This window comes from Anastrepha ludens, chromosome 3 (assembly GCF_028408465.1).
Source record: "Anastrepha ludens isolate Willacy chromosome 3, idAnaLude1.1, whole genome shotgun sequence".
NCBI lineage: Eukaryota > Metazoa > Arthropoda > Insecta > Diptera > Tephritidae > Anastrepha > Anastrepha ludens.
The window spans coordinates 49,685,508-49,703,352 of record NC_071499.1 but is presented as its reverse complement, the minus strand read 5'-3'; the positions used below and the strand labels follow the sequence as shown (position 1 = coordinate 49,703,352).

The 17,845-nt window shown below is 36.5% G+C and overlaps 1 protein-coding gene across 1 annotated transcript in view; it reads right to left on the bottom strand.

The window, feature by feature from the left end:
- The window catches only part of LOC128857909 (proton-coupled amino acid transporter 1), a 60,119-nt gene extending 43,452 nt beyond the window's left edge, over positions 1-16,667 (bottom strand). Inside the window, exon 1 of the mRNA XM_054093735.1 lies at positions 16,161-16,667. Within this exon, the coding sequence (XP_053949710.1) occupies positions 16,161-16,178 (18 nt within the window). The 5' untranslated portion in view covers positions 16,179-16,667. The remainder of the gene's footprint in view (positions 1-16,160) is intronic.
- Between the last annotated feature and the right edge of the window lie 1,178 nt (positions 16,668-17,845).

The following is a 17,845-nucleotide window of genomic DNA, read 5'->3' as shown; positions in this document are numbered from 1 at the left end:
TTTTTGTTATACATTGCAATTAGCTTAATGTCAAATGAATGCCTGATTGCATTAATATCTTCACAAAATGTTAATTAAAGTCCTATTTAAAATTTTTTATTATATACAAATTATGTTCACACAATATGCATTCATTTTAATACCCATTATAACGGTATTCCTTTATATCTATACACACACGTGTATTATGAACTTGTGAGTGTGAATGTGAATGTGAGTGGGCGATTGCGACAAAAGGCACTTGGCATGACCAGAATTGTAGCAGAAATGTATTTACACTTAACTTAGAGCAAATGAAATGTGTTGGTGAATATGTAGGTGTGTATAATCTTTTAAGATATTATATTGGGAGCGTGTCAAAGAAACCTAGAAATCCTATTTCAATTCGTTAAACAAAATTCACGTTCTGTCAGTTAAGGTGATCCCTGTTCTTATTTATATTCCACTGAAAATACTTAAGCTTAGCAAAGGATTTTTCCAAAAGCATAAGCAAAAAATTTTCCTAGACCTGCCACAGTTCACTTAAGCGGTCCCGGTCGCCTAGAATTTTCAAAAACTTGATTTTTTGCTTTTTCGATATTTCGAAAGTATAGACTTTTAAGAATATACTGCCAAATTTTTGGAAGGATATAGATACTCAATATTTTTAAGTCCACAGCCATTTTTGGTAGAGTCAGATGCGTCCCGCCGCGCCGCCACTCTCAAAACTTTAAACTCACTTATCTCGAAACGCCTTTTTTCGGCCTGGTGTTGTCAAAAAAAAAAATCATCTATATAGTCTGAAATTTTAATCAAAATAGACAACACCGTCCAGGTCCAATTTTTCGGGAGGGTCGACTTCAGCGCCATTTAAAAACTCTTAAAATTAAAAAAAAAAATATTTCATTTTTGTATGGAAAAGAAGTTAAATAAAAAGCCTGAAAATTTAAATATCGTTTTTAATTTTTTTTTTTATTGTAAAAACAAAATTTCTGAAAATACCCAAAATTTTCGAGCTCTAGACCACCAGGAATCCTTAGGTCCTCATTCATCGCTCGACACTTCTGAGCATACAACCTAAAGACATACATTAATAAATAGGTTGGGGGGAAAATAGATCCATTATTTTTGCGTAAAATTCAAAACTTTATCTAAGATGTTTAGGATTGTCCAATTTAGGGCAATCATGCACCGTTTTGTTGCATAATTTGTTGCCCTTTTAAAGGCAGCTTCATAACGCCTCTATCGTAGAAGTCTTAGTCCTTATTGGCGAAAAATTCTAGTAATCGATTTCACAATCTTCTCTTGACACAAATTTCTTATCACACAGGAAGTTTGCAAATTAGAGAAAAGGGGGCATTAACTGCTTGGTGCCAGAACCACACTATAGGGTGGATGCATTAAAACTTCCCAACCAAGCTCTCGAAGTTTTTGGCTACTCACTACCGACGTGTGTGGCCTTGCGTTGTTCTGATGGAACACAACACCTCTTCTGTTGGCCAATTCTAGCCGTTTCTTGCCAATCGTCAAACGGTCCAGCTGTTACCAGTAGAACTCTGAATTTAGTGTTTGGTCAGCAGCAACTCATAATAAAGGATTCCTTTCAAACCCTTCAAATACATGTACATAGTAGCACATTTCTGGCTATTAGTCCTGGGTTGGCCAACGTTTGAGCTACTTCATCACGCTTCGACCATGATCGTTTTTGCACAACATTGTCGTATGTGAGCCATTTTTTATCCCCAGTTACCATCTGTTTAAGAAATGAATCGATTTGCTTCCGTTTGGCCAAGGTTTCGTAGATGGAAATGCAATACATCACGTTTTGCGGTGTTAATTGGTGTGGCACCCAAACATAGAGCTTCTTTTTGAATCCACTTTGCGCAAATGATTTTAAACTATTCTATGGCTTTTAGGTGCTGGGCGATGCTACGACTACTAACATCCCGGTCAACTTCAATTATATCTGTGATTTCATCGACATTTTTGACGACGGGCCTGCCTGTGCGAGGTGCAAAATGCCTGAACGGAATCGACAAAACCAAAATTGCACGTAATTAGCTAATTCGCTGTTACAGTATCGACACCACAAACACCATTCACAATTTCAGCTGTCCGGCCTGCATTTTCGTCTTTATCAAAGAAAAAATGAAAAATGTATCACATGTTTCCCTTTGTTAACTTCCATCGTTAACACCCTGTAACTCAGAATTGAATGAAACAAACAAAACAAAGCAAACGATTTTTTTTTTTAGTGTGAAATGTCAGCTTGACAACGGGGATAGACTTTGAACTGTTTGATCAATGCTTTACGAGATATCGATCACTATAGCCATGTTCCGAGAAAATAATGGATTTCTTTTTCCCCCAAACTAACATATGAAAATTATCTCGCGAACTTTTTGACCTCCCTTCGTAGAAATAGAACTTTGTCTGAGACATCAAAAGATCCAATTTCAAAGTGTTTCATGCCTGTGATTTCTACATATCTTTCTAGCTGTCGGCCCACAGCTGCTAATACTAGAAACTCGAATTCAGATTTTTAATTAACTGAATTTATTAATTAAAATTATATTTAATATACATATAAATATGTATATGATTCTAAAATTTATTATCGAATATTTTTAACATTGGTTATCAGGCTTGAAGTCTCATTCTCTGAAAAATTAATACCTGTCTTGAAATTTTTATATTCTGCCGAATTTTCTGATAACTTTTCCAGACTCATTTTTTCGAATAACTCCAGCTTTTCACATTTACTCCATTCTACTATTCTCTTCTCTCTTTTAATATTCGGTAAGAATAATCGCTTCCCCTCTGTTCTATCACAGTTGTTCTTAGTAATTTGTTTTATGTTTAACACATTTTTAGTGTTAAGAAGATAAAATAGAAATTTGCTAAGCCTGTGGCAACGCTGCTCTCAAAGCAAAAAATGTGAAATTGTGAGGTAACAGAGATAACAGTTATTCAAATAAAAATTTTATCGCGCACAAACTAATCGACAATATCTGAGAGCGATTACTTGCATTTCACACGTTTTTAGCAAATCTCAGATAAGATTTACGGCAAAGAGTAAGCCTTTTCAATTTGTGACAGGGAGATATTAACGATGTCGTTACTTGAAAGTGTTTTATAACTTTATGAACATAATTTAAGACTAATAAGCGTCTGCTTGTTTAATGGCCGGCTTATTTGTATACGAAAACGTGTGAGAGAATTATGGCCCAAAGCAGCTGTAAAGTAATTAAATAGAGGAAAGCGAATGCTAGTAAACGTAGACGAATATACACTTTTATAGATATCACTTGTAGATATATTCCTGAAACTGTGATTTCGTAAAAATTTGCAGATAACGCTAGCCTGTTGTTTTTAACATTCCCCACCCGAGTTATTATTCGCCTAACATAGTAGCACTCAATTCATGAAAGTATGAAATATGGTGGAGGGGCGCAGCTATACAACTATACTCAATCCCAGCATTTGTATGTATGTATATTGATAAGCAACACAAGCAACCTATGAGCGATATACGGGGTAGAAAAAGAGAGTGCTTTAGTGAGCCGCTTCTACTAACATTTAAAGTCAGTGCCGCTGCAAACAAGTGTGTGACTCGGAGCAAGTGGGCGGTATATGAGCGTACTCTCTAAGAAATATTCAAAGAGTAAAGTTGTGTGTTGAGTCTACAAGAACCTATTGTAGTACAAAAAAAAGAGGGCATTCGGGAATGAGCATCCTTCTTAAAAGCCGGCCATGGCAAATTGCGTTGTTATAAGCGAAATGAAAAGTCTAGTATATTAATGGAGAGATTTGAGAGAGACTGACGATCGCCGCCAAGGTGTATTAAATGAAGGATGATAGATTACAAGGTTTGCTCATCCGAAGCGAAATTGTGAGAGTAATTTCGTCAACGTGGTTTCGGCAGTAGAATTCTGCAAGATCATTTCTCACGTATTCGCACATACGAAGTCCCATGGGCAAAGGCCGCGTGTGTATGCCTTTGTGTGAAGGCTTTTTCCTGTATCACCAACACAATCTCAGTTTTGGCGACCTCTGCTATAAGCAGACAGCTCTCATATTCCCTGTTACGTGAGCAAATCAGTTGATTAATTCAAAATCGCTGAGAGCCGACTAGCGGTCAAATGTTGGCCACACCTCTGCATTCAGTACATCGTGGTATTGGACGGGCCATGAGACATCTGCCACAACTCTCCTTTTGGGTATTCGTCGACAGGTACTGTCATTCACACTGAAACATCACATTGAAATTCTATAAGAACTCGCCAATTTAGAAAAGACGACGGCATCAAAGATCATATCTCAATAAGACCGCTTGCAATGTGCATTGAAATCCGGAACACTACTATTTATGAAGTAAAACATTAATAAGAAGTAAAAGAGGATCCAATATGACAAAGTATGGAGTGAAAAATGGCAACAGTGTTCTTCGAATGGACGAAAACTATCCGTTAAGGCACCAGTTCAAGCACCAGTCAAAATGAAGAAAGAACACTATATTCAAAACGTAATTTTTTTGGCTCTCACGGACACTTTCCCCCGATTAGTAGATCCCTTCATTAGTTGGACAATATTAAGATGCACAAGGCAAATTGAAGGAGAAGTTCGGTCAAACACCTAACGCGGAAATGACGCGTGTCAGCCGACAGCCTTTAAGGTTTTTATCAAGCGAACTCAATCCTTTGTGATTTTGTGTTCTGCTGTTTTTTCTGTATTTTTATTATTGCTGATATCAAAACTTGGTTTTTTTATATTCACTTTTTAATTTATTATTTTTCCGTATTTCATAGTCTTTCGATATTTTTTGTTGGTTTCTAATATAATTAAATTGTTAAATTGTTTTTTTTTATCATTAATTCTTTACTACATTATTTCTTCGGATTTTTTCGATTTTTTATTTATTTTACATAATTTTATATTTTTTCGAAATTTTTTTGTTAAATGTATATATTTTTTTCATTTATTTTTATTATGCAGCATTTATTTATTAATTTTTTTTCTCTCGCGATCCTCTTTTTATTGATTCAAGTACAACTCTGGCACTCCCCAAGTGCCGTTTTGATACCATTATGAGACCTCCAAGAGGCAGATATTTACAGTCAGCCGGAGCTGTTGATGTAATGAAGAAGATTGTTGGGATTGAGGTTGGAGCACTGCACCAGGCTGCCGAAGAAAGGAGCACACAGTGACCTTAATCGTCTAGCTGTCAAACCCGGACATTTACAGAGAAATTGCTCCGCAACTTCCTTCTATGAAAGGTCCCCACAGCTTCTGCAATGGGGGTTAAATGATAACCCTAGCTTTTCCGCATGTTAACCGATCGTCCAATGACCAGTAAACAGCTGCGAGTTTGGAAATTGAATGGCGTGAAGCCCAGAGCTGAGTCCTCCGTCTATTGTACTAGGGCCAAAGGATTTTGGAAATAGCACATGAAGAAATGGAGCGCCATCTCTTCTGCGCATTCCTGAGAAATAAGTTGTGCAATTCGCCTTTAACAGCAGTCAAGGGAATGCCGATTACCAGGTAGGAGATCTCTGGGACCAATTTAGTCCCCTTCCCGTCAAGCTCATCAGTGATTTCATATCCCCCTATGTTCCTATGTCCCGGAACCCAGATAAGAGAAATGTTACCTGTACATCCAATGGATTTGATTTGAGTTTGGATATGCACCATGGCATCATCACAGCTTTGATCGCGGCTTGACTATCAGAAAAAATGTTAATACAGGGTGGCTGATGAAAGCCGCTACCAAAAAAAAATTGAATAACTTTTTTTCTTTTTAAGTTATCTGTTCCATTTTTGTTTTAATTTGCAGATTGATCTTTAAAATTTATTAAAATGGATAACTGGGACACGCAAACAAAAATTTGGATAGTCCGCCGCTATCACGCACTGGAGTCCGTAGTTTTGGTACAGAGAGAGTACAGGCGGATGTTTGGCGGCGATCCCCCGAGCAGATGGACCATAATGAGACTGGTGAATAATTTTGCTGAGCAAGGAACAGTCGCAAGAAGGCCTTATCATCGAAACCCACCAGTTCGGACGGAGGAAACGATCGCTGCTGTAGCTGCAGCTATACAAAGCAATCCAAGGGTTTCAACAAGAAGCTTATCTGCTCAACTTGGTGTCAGCCGACAGTCTTTGCAAACAATAATGCACAAAGATTTAGACTTATTTCCCTACAAAATTCAAATGGTTAACAAACTGAATGCAGCAGACTTGCCGATTCGCTTGGAATTTTGCCAGAAGATCCTGCAAATGGTGGAAGAAGACCAAAACATGTTAAACTGCCTTTTCATGTCTGATGAGGCCCATTTCGATTTAAATGGCAATGTGAACAAACAAAATTGTCGAATATGGAGTACTTCTAACCCACAGATACTCCACGAGACGGAATTGCATCCTCTTCGCGTGACAGTGTGGTGTGCGGTTTCTTCACGCTGTATTGTCGGGCCTTATTTTTTTGAAGAAAATGGTCACACCGTTACGGTTACTGGAGACCGTTATTTGAAAATGCTGAAAGAATTTTTCTATCCAGAACTACGCCGAAAGAGAATTCTTTTCAACTCTGTGTGGTTTCAACAAGATGGGGCAACGTCTCACATAGCCCAGACTGTTATGACAGAGTTGCGACGAAACTTTCCCAATCAACTGATTTCAAGAAACTCCGAATTTCGTTGGCCCCCCAGGTCGCCTGACCTTACTGCACCTGACTTTTTCTTGTGGGGTTTATGTAAACAAGAAGTTTATAAAACAAAGCCAACAAATTTGGATGAACTAAAACAATCCATTCGGGCAACAATTGCGGCTATTCCTGTCGCAACTCTCAAAGCAGCAATGAACAACTTTTTACTAAGATGCCGCACTTGTGTCAACGAGCATGGGGGGCATTTAAATTCAATTATTTTTAAAACTAGTTAAGCTACATTTAATAAAATTTAATGACCTTCAACTTGAAAAAAAAAATAAATTAATTCCATACACTAAAAAAAAAGTTATTTGAGTTTCTTAATGTAGCAAAATTCATCAGCCACCCTGTATCACCCTCGCTCCCACGTGGGGAGACTTCTGCCTAAAAAGCACTAGCAGTTTTAAGGAAATAGATAAATTGGCTGATTTAGAGAAAACGCCTGCTCCGACTCCCGATACCATCAGTGAGGACAGAGGCAGATTTGCCCTTCGTTCCAGTTCTGCCTACTTGGAAACATTGCACTAGTGCGAGCCCAAAACTGCAGTTTGTGGGTAGAGAGATCTCTCCGAAGTTTAGAAAAATACAGCAATAACTGCCTAAAAATGCTACCATGTCGCTTGAGAGACTGCCTCCAGAGGTCGACTTCGTTTAACCTGATTGCACATTGAGTAGCGATGGAAATAACGTAAAAGTCGATGGGAAGAAGTGCAAAACGCCATTGAGGGCTGCACTGGGACAAGTTCTACATGCTCCGGTTATGCAAATACATGAAGTCCTTTGCACCCTCCCCAGTTTAGTGATATTATAGCCCTTCCAAAGAGCTTCCCACCGAACCAGACATCCATACATCGACAGAACCAATTTGTTGTACATCCAAAGCACGACCTGTGTCTTGAGCCCCCATTTTTTGTCCGAGGTGTAGAAAGCTGTACTGGCCTTCTTTAGCCGATTTTCAAAGTGTAGCTTCCAACGGAGTTTGGAGTCAAGTGTTAGTCCAAGATACCTAACTTTCGTTGAAAGCGGAAGAACGTGGTTGTTTAATTTGGGAAGTCACTCTTTAGAACAATTCATATTTTTTGGTAAATAACTCTTTTTATTGCGTTCAATTATATTAAATTTTTTCCTTCATTGACATTTGTCCGTATTCATTTTGTGTTTCGATATTTTATTATTAGTATTATTATTTTTTTTTTTTGTATTCGAAATTTGGTTTATATTATTTAATCTTTTTTTTTTTTTTTTGTTGCGTTTTGAGTTTTTGGTTATTCGTTTGGGTTCTTATAATATTTGGGCTTTAGCGCCGCGTTAATTTTAGTATTTATTTTTTAGTAGAAATATTATTGTTATGGAAGTTTCTATGAAATAAAATAAAAATAAATAAAATTGTTGTTCTTTCGAGCTCTATCGTTACATGGAAGTCGGCTGTAGGCGTGGGCGTCGATTGCGCCCGTTTTAATTAGCGACCTATCAAGGGTTTCACGTTGAGATATCTCTAATTTTATTCATTCTAAATATAATATTTTTGTATATGCACCTTTTTATGAACAAATTTACAATTCCCTGGCACTTTAGGACTTCACCAAGCATATACATACATACATATGCATAGGTGTGTGAATGTATATAAAAACTGCAACAAGCTGTCATGCCAATGAGTAATTTGATAAGAAAATTCCGTTGCAATTTTATTGCTATGCATTTTTCAAATATACACACTTACATACATGTGTATGTTTGTGTGTAGGTATGAAAATTGAATAGGAATGAGTTCATCAAATCGTGACTAGTTTTGCAGTTTTAATTACGAAAGAAATTTATCGGCTTTCAAGCTTTCGTTTTTTTCCACCAAAATCACGTGCATTTTTAAAGCTGTATAAAATTGCAATAAAACAACAAATGCAACAAATTTGTGTAAGCAAATATACAATTACACAATTGATTACTTCTCACTTCTCAGCCATAATGAGCATTCTGCCTATAACTTTGCTGACACAAAGCCAAAATTTCGACTGGATGCAAAGTGTTGCGTACTAGTACACACACACACATACATATATACATATACATATATCTCTGGGCGCATATTCAGTTTGTAACACCATCAAACACCGTCTAGCTGACAGTCATGGGCACTCAGTTAGCCAGTTAGACAGTCAGTCGCGTCCGCCAGTCAGTCACTCAGTCGCTCAGTCGTTGAGTTGCTCAGTCAACCAGTCAACCAGGCAACCAGTCCAACATTTGTGCATACCCAGAACAACGCGCGTCTGTGGATGCCTCATTTTCTTTTATTTTTTAATTCTTGTGCTCTTTCTTGGGGTATAAATAAATACATACAAATGTGTCTACTATGTCGGCGTTTGTGGAAATTTTCCATTCATCACTTAAGCAGCAATGTTTGAGCACATGTGAATATATGTATGAATGTGCATAAATGCGTATGTATGTTTGTATTTTATGTTGTTTGCTGCAAGTGTTGCACATTCAATGCTGTTTGTGACAGCCGGTGTGGCCTATTGTGCACATGCATCATTGCCACTTATATGCTTGTGTGTGCTTGTGGTGTGCATATGTATTAATTTATTTATTATTAATTCCAATGTTTGAAGAAATTATAATTTGCGCACAGAAACAGATTTTTGAATGACACACTTTTTCTTTCTAATTCAATTAAATGTATTTAAAGTCTATTTTCTGAGAGAGAAAACAAAAAACTTGCATACATTTGAATGTCTATTTGCCACAGCAGATGAAGTAAAATATTTAAAATAAGGTACATAAAATTAAAAGCAAATGTCAATACATACACACACGCATTTGTGCATATACAATTTTTTTAATATATATGTATGTATGTAAGTATGTTCCCATACCCACTTAACGATTTGTAGTATTTCGTAGCCATTACCTCATTATTGCTATAGGCCCGAATGTACACACACACACAAAATACATAGCACAGTTCCCTTCAAGATTTTGTTACATTAGCAATTATAATTTTCTTATAACAACAACGTTGGCATTAACTCATAAAATAGTAAATAGAATATGAAGCCAAAAAATTTCCAAAAAAAAATTCCACTAGCACGCAAGCAAGCAACTCGCATCAAATGGTTTGTTTGTATGTAGCAATGCGCAGACCAAATGAAGATTTGATTTACCATCCATTGAAAACAACTTCCAGTAGAGTTAAAAGTGAAGATTTGTAATTTAATTTAGGGCCTCTATATACTCTTGGTTATACAGCAGATTCTTTATAGATTTTATTTTATATTATTTACATATCTACCCACGAGATAGGGGCATGTCGAAAGACATGGAAGTTAGTTAAACTTAAGGCTTAAGGGTGGTCTCAAATTTTCAAAAAATCGATTTTTTGTTTTTTCGATATTTCAAAAGTATAGTACCTTAAGAATATAAGTGAAATTTTCATGCGGAAATTCTCAATATTATAGCTTCTAACAACCCATTAACTAGGTAGAGAGTGGTCCGCGCGCTCCTCTACCTCAAACTTTAAACTCATTTATCTCGTAACGACTGTTTTCGGCCTGGTGTTGTCAAAAAAACTATTAACCCGAATCGTTTGAAATTTTAATATGTTGTTCACAACATCAATGGCTATCGCCTGTACTAGAATCATATTATTATTTCAATTATTTCGTGTTTTTTTCTATAAAAAACCCCGATTTTTCGAGTGTCAAATTCAAAGCCGCGCCGTTTTGTCATAGCTACTGATTAACACTATTTTTTTGTTTTTGTGTTTCAGATAAATAAAAGAGGCAAAATGGACAACACCGTCCAGGTACAATTTTTCGAGAGGATCCATTTCAGCGTCATTTTTAAATTTATTAAAATTATACATTTTTTTTTATTTTTGTATGTAAAAGAAGTAAATAAAAGGCCTAAAAAATTTAGATATCGTTTTTTATTTTTTTATTGTAAAAAAATTCCTGAAAATACTATAAATTTTCGAGCTTTAGAGTCCTGGCTTAAGAAAAAGTTAAACAAAAGTCAGAATACCATTCATTATATACTGAATTATATACACTAAAAAGGCTTAGTAGCAAAAAGTTCTGCAAAGAAGTCTGCATTTAGGCTATTGACAACGGCACAACTTATATAGTTCAAAGGCCATATGATCGCAGCCGGATAGGCAGAGGTTTAAACGCTAACTTGGACTACGCCTCAAGCCTTGGACTATGCATCAAGCTGGTTTCAATAGGAAAGCAAAGGTAGTATTAGAAAAAGACGGATGACGGAAGGGACAACTCTCAATGCGCCACACCTTAAACATATACAGAGACAATTGCAAAATAGAGGAGGGTATTGCAGCCGCAGTATTCTGTTCGGACAGTTACACAAATTACCAGACTACTGCAGTGTGTTCCAAGCTGAGAACTACGCAGCAACGAAAGCAGCAGACTTAGCTATATAGAAAACTTCTCCGAACTCTCAAATAAAATTTTACATTAACAGCCAAGCAGTTTCTCATAATGAGAAACTCACACTGCGTACGACAATGCCGGAATAGGATGGAACAGCTAGAAACTAAGAAACAAGCCACCATCTGCTAAGTTCCAGAACAAAAGGGAATTGAAGTAAATGATAAAAGGGATATACTAGCCAAAGCAGGCGCAAAACTTCCATCCATCTCTCTGCAAACAACGACAGGATATAGATGCAGCAATGATTCAAGAAGTGAGCTCAAGATGGGAAAGCACCAGCTCGTGCAGGATCCCGAAAATCGTGCTACGTAGTCACCATTTCAGGTATACAAACTATGTATATTTTATCTCTGCCCAGGAAAGAGTTTTAAACTTGTAGTGAGAATACTGACGGACACTGTCGCAGTCCATCGATTAATGCAGAACGATACATGCACATTAGGTAACGAAGTCAACGTGAGAGGGATTCCGGAACATCCACTCTGTCACTGTCCTGCACTTAGCACAACACGAATAAACTGCATAGGCTGTGCATCATTTTCAAATCGAGAAAGTGTGACAGATCAAAAAATTAGCAGCCTACTAATTATTCAAACTGTGTATTAATTAACAAAAAATAAAGTTCTTAAACTCTCCACACAAAAATTTAGTTTCCCTATGGATCACTTTCTGGTCTATTTGCGATCTATAGAATCAGCCAAGCCCAAACTAAGCTAACCTATTTACACGGAAGAACCTCAATGTCGTTAAGGCAGGCTTCAATGCTACAATCTTAGAGATCTTTACTTCTAGTTCCCACAAAATATGGGACTCTTGTGTCTGAACGTTAGTTCTTTATTTATTCTAAACGTCGTTGGGACTCTCTTCCCGTTAGATTAAAGCTCTTAAAAAATGCATTGCTTTTCACATTGCTACTACAAAATTATCTCCTACTACAAAACTACTACTACGACTGGCACAAAATTAATCACTCTATCGGAGGATTCATAATTTTTGCAAACGGCGTCGTACGCCAATTATATTTCACACTTGTGAAGTGGAGAGCTGCAGTATACAAACAGGCAAACAATGAAGCGCGTAAAGGTCAAAGTAAAGATTTTTTATCACTCGAAATAATTTCGTAAAAAAGTTATTCAAAAATAAAATTCTATAAAACGAAATTATTATAATTTAATATTTAATTAATTGTATGTGTACAGTTTAATAGCGGCTGAAATTAACCTTTTGTTTCTTATTTCTTTTGTTTTTCCTTTTTTTTAGCTTATAATACTAAAGCCATAATTCTATAATTCTAATAAAATATTTGATAGATATTATTAACTAAGCAATCATATTACAGAAAAATGCTTGTGTCCATAGTCGCTTTCGCCTGTTATTGCTTATTATAAAATGTAATATCGAATTTCGCATGCGCATTGCTGCCATAATTTTTTGCAGCCACAGTACATCAAATGTGACTATCACTAAAATTATTTGCATAAATAAAAAATAACAAACTAAAAATCCGGGGATTCCCTTCACTTGCTGCGAATGCAAGCAAAACTACTGATTAGGAAAGGAATACCTTCTGTGTGAAAGAAGGCATTGAAAATTTCAATTTGAACCTCTTAGCGGACTACTACGAGGTTTTAGGTATTACCCCACCAGTTTCTATTTACTCGAAAATCAAGGAAAGGCACTTAATTGGATTAACCAAGGCTGCCTTAAGTATTGTGATGTCTGCAGTACACATGTCACGAAATGGTTATACGAAGTTCAAGCTGTAACGAAAGAGAGCCATCGACCATCAAGTAATATTTTTCACTCTACTGAAATCTTAAAGGCTAGCGAGATTCTTCAACTTCCTCCACAACACCGTTTCTATAAAGTTTGAAGCAAGCAACTTGTGAATTAGCTTAAATTTAATAATTCACATTTATTTATTTTGTTATTTACAAACATTTTCTCGCAGAAAAGTTTGCTTTCTGAAACTTAGTGTCGGAGCGTATAAAAATGGTAATTTGAGTACTTCGTTGAAGCCCTACTAGGCACATCTAAACGCATATTCCTTCTTCCCCAGTCAAAAAATTTCACTGCATAGAACAACGCATATTCCTTACCTGTTCCCGAAACACCAAAACCCATATCAGTCAAAATTTATTAGAGGAAATGCGTGCAATCACTTTTCAAGACATCTGTACAGCTCATAGCTCTAACTGAGACTCGGATCTTTATGCGAAGAGCCACGCATGACCTTGCACAGCAAAAAATGCGCATCTAAGTTAAAGGGAAAAATGTACTTTCAAAAGCTTCAATAAAAATAGCCAACAAGAAAACTACTGCAATTTAACCAATAAAATTTTTAAATATTAGGTTGGGGAAAATATTAAAGAAAATGTCGATAAAACCACAGAAAAAATCGAGTTTTACGCCCAGGAGCTAAAGCTCGACCATAAAACAGTTTGAAAGCATTTGCGCAATGGAGGATTTTTTTCCCCCTAAACTAATATTTACGGCCTTAATCGCTCAATCACTGAAGAACTCATCCAATTTAATTGTAGCTAAAAGCACCGGAACTTGTACCTGGAGAAGTGTAGCGCTTCTGAGTACCCTGATCGTGAATATTTACAGTTACATACATTTGTTTTTATGATCTCTATTCAAATATACGACGACTTTTTCCGACTAGGGTTTTCCGATAAGAATGGCTAGAAGTGAAATAAAACACGCTGTATGTGAGGTATTAACGAAATGCTCATCCATGCGTGGAATATAACATCGATCAAAATTTCCAGTGACTTCACACAGTGCCGCGTATTTGGAAGATCCAATGCTCAATGATTCTGCTGCAAAGATGTAGCTAAATTCGAGCAATGCTCTGAGTTATGCCGAACTTTTTTAATTTAATTTTTGCGATACTATTGAAGTAAATGAGCGAAATGTATACGTATATGTGATGCGAAATTGTCCTGAAAATCTTCAAATGTTCATGCATTGGTATCTGAGAAAATATTGTTTTTTTATTAAAAGTTAAATAGTTCATGCCCGCACTTCCACTCCCTAGCCACCAAGTTCACCCATATTTTTTAAGGTTTTCTTTGCAATTTTGCCAAAGGTAAAATATAGTTTTTTTAAGTCAAATATCAACAACCACTTTATGATTAGGTCGGACTTTTGCGACGTGTATGGAAAAGGTGTTATAGGCGAGTTTAAAGCGCGGAAATTACAAAGTTCAAAAATGGCGACTTTGACCTCGATTACACGTCCCGCAGCGGAAGGCCTTCAGAGTTCTATGAAGAACGTCTCAAATCACTTTTGAAGGTGAACGGTCGCCGAACCGGTCGAGAATTGGCGGTAAAAATGAGCTGTGATCATAAAACGATTCTGAATCACCTTCATTTAATGGGATTTTCCGAACAATTGGGAGCCTGTGTGCCTCACGAGCTCTACGAAAAGCAAAGAAATTTGCCTTCAAACATCTCACCCGCCATCGAGCAACGCGCGGTCCTAAACAGCACTTTTTGCACCGCATCGTCACGGGAGTTGAGAAATGGTGCCTAACATCAATGTGAAGCAAAGAAAGGAGTGGAGATGCAACAAAGCCATGAGTCAAGTCGGATCTTCATCCAAAAAAGATCCCGATATGTGTTTTTGGTGGGACTGGGAAGGCACGGTACACTGGGAAATGCTGGAAAACAATGCCACGGTCAACAAGAAGCTCTACATTACCCAGCTATATCGCGTGAATGAGGTTGTTCGACTGAAAAGACCTGATCGACATGGTCAAACCATACTTCTTCACGACAACGCCAGACCCCATGTTGCACAAGTCGTCAGAGCTGCACTCCACGAGGTCGAATGAGAGGTCCTTCAGCATTCGCCGTATTCTCCGGATCTTGCACCGACCGATTACCATCTTTTCTGCTCCCTGTTAAACCATATAAAGGACGTTACTTTCGATAAAAAGAGGTCCTTAAAGACTGGCTCAACAACTTCTTTGTCACCAGACCAGTCGATTTTTGGCGGAGCGTCATCACCAAATTCGTCGAGAGGTGGGAAGAGGTTGTAAACAGCCACGGCGAATATATAATTGATTGACTTATTGATATAATTATTGTTTTTTGCTTAAATAAAAGCCTTCGGTACAAACGCTACGAACTTTTCACCAACCTAATACATTCCTATCTGAGTTTTGTTACTAAAAACGGGAACTGCTGCATCCTTCTCTATACGTATGGATATTTCTTGGTGACAGTGATTTGCCGGACTTTAGTTTGTACTAGGAGCAGTAAGATTTTCTGATCCTATCCCATCTTATATTTACATCACGTTTGCTATTGAGGTCAATAGAAAGTGGAAGATCAATTCTTGCTCTCCCGTTTATTTTCAATGTGATTAAAGGCGTGATTTCTTGCACCCCCCAGAATTCTTCGTAATGCTCTTCTTTTTTATTCACTTATAAATACGTTCAATACAAAGTATGCTCGCAACGCTCCTATTGGACGTGATCTTAGTGATTTTAATGAGATCTCCAACTATAACTCGCTAGATTTCTCAGATTACAAGAAAGAATTTTCTGTACTATTGAACTCTATCTTTTAGGTAGATGTAAGTTTGAATTTGATTTATGTATATATTTTCGTTATTTTTTTATTTTTAGTAGTCAGTCTGAAATTATATTTTCCCGACTTCTTCAAATAAATAAATAAATTAGTAATGTTCCGGTAACTTCGAGCCAACTGTCTTTCATATTCGTAAACTCATAATAATAGAATTCCAAAAACAAAAACCAAAAATCAACAATTCAACAAATTTGTGTGTTGTTATAACGGCAAGCTTTAAAATAATAAATTTGAAGTATTACTAAAATAACAGCAGTGAGTTTCTCTGCTCATAAAATCGTAACCAACCAACAATCACAACCATAAAATTAAAAAAACCATAAATGTTCATGCCCTTTTATGAGAACCCCTTAGAAAATGGGGGAAAAATAATAGAATAAATAGAATAGCGATAAAACAAAACAGAAATTAAAATTTTCTATTACACACCTCACTTTCCACAATCATTTTTGTGCCTGTTTTGCTCTTAATTCTTTTGTTGAACCAATTGTTTATTTATTTTCACAAACGAGTTCTGATTTCAGCTTCTTTGACTTATTGGCAGTTCATAATAACGAAATAAAAATATATTCTTTTTATTCTGTTGTGCTCGCTGCTACGTAGTTTTATTTTTATTTCCACTCGCTTTTGTTATATTTGTATAGCAATTTTTTTTTGTAAATTATACACAAAAAATGTTTTCAAACACAATTGGAGTTCGCAAACCAGTCGCAAAATCAGAAAATTATTGTTTTTCACCTGCACTCACTTGCAAACCTAATAAAGCATTTTTCTATTTATCAAAATCAAAACATTTGTTATTTAATTACTCTCTTTATAGTGCTCAGTTTTATTTTACACCTATGCATGTATGTATGTATGTATGCGCTTGCACTTGTATAAGCTTTTAATTTTGTTACTTTTTAACGTTGCGCGTCTTTATCGCGCCACGAAATCTTCAAGACTGAAAAATACATTTACATTGGTTGCCCACAATTGCTGACTTCTTCCTCAATTCTACAAACAGAGCACAAAACGGCACGCTTACGCCAACGGCAGCAGTGACGCCAACAGTCGACGTCGCAGCAAGCAGCGCATGTGCTAAGGCCACTTCGTAACTGTTTGCCGTCAGTTGGTGCTGCCGCCACTGTCAGTGCCAGTGCCATTGTCAAGCACAAAGTTGTAGCGTCAACGTTAGCTGTGTTAGCAACAGCGTTGTTGACAGAGAATCATTCTATCAACTAAGTCCAAGTGAATCGCTGTGAGTCGTTAGCGTCAACCAGCGCTATGCGCTCAGCCAACCAATCGTCAGCAGCGCAAGCGCCCAGCTGGTATGTTTGTTTGTTGGCACTCCATTCATTGGGCTACCACATAAATCTGGTATTTGACTTTGGTTGTTTATTATGTTTTTGTTGTTTTTATTTTAAGCATTTCCCATTTAAATGCAGAAATATTAATCAATAAAAATTAACCGTCGATGTGGCTTATGAAAATAAATTTCGCAATACTTGTAGATCAAGTAAAAAGTTCAGAGCATTTTTTCGGCTTATTTCGACAATGAAATTCAGATAGTTGTGATTAAAGAATTTAAATCAAGTAAGCGTCATTTTATATATTTTCTACTAATCTCTCTTAGTAAAAAACTTGAGCAATTCATTAAACAAAAAATGCGAATATTAATATGTTTTTAGTGGCAAGCGCAGTCCGCGACATTTTTTATGCATTTTTTCGTGTTGAATACGAAGCTTATCTTTAAATCGATCCACGGTCAGGATTTTGAATAATTCTAGGTAAAACGACTGTTTTTGCAATTTTTGTGCATTTTTTTAGGGTACATTTTAATTTTTGAAGTGAAACTTCTTAGGCGTCGATGGACGAGCGAGAATGGAGAGTAAAATTTCAAGGTCATCCAACGTTTTGGGCATTTACGTTCCGCGTGAGAGAAAAAAGATATAACGTAGAGGAAAAGGAGAGAGAGAGAGCTATACCTTATATATATCTTAGATCCACTTTAGGCTATTTTTCCTGAGTTTTTCCTTAGGGTTGCTAATTTCTAGTGAGTGAACGAAGGATTTTGTTTTTTTTTTTCCAATTACAACTATTTAAAAAAAAAATGTCAAGCAAATTTGACCGAT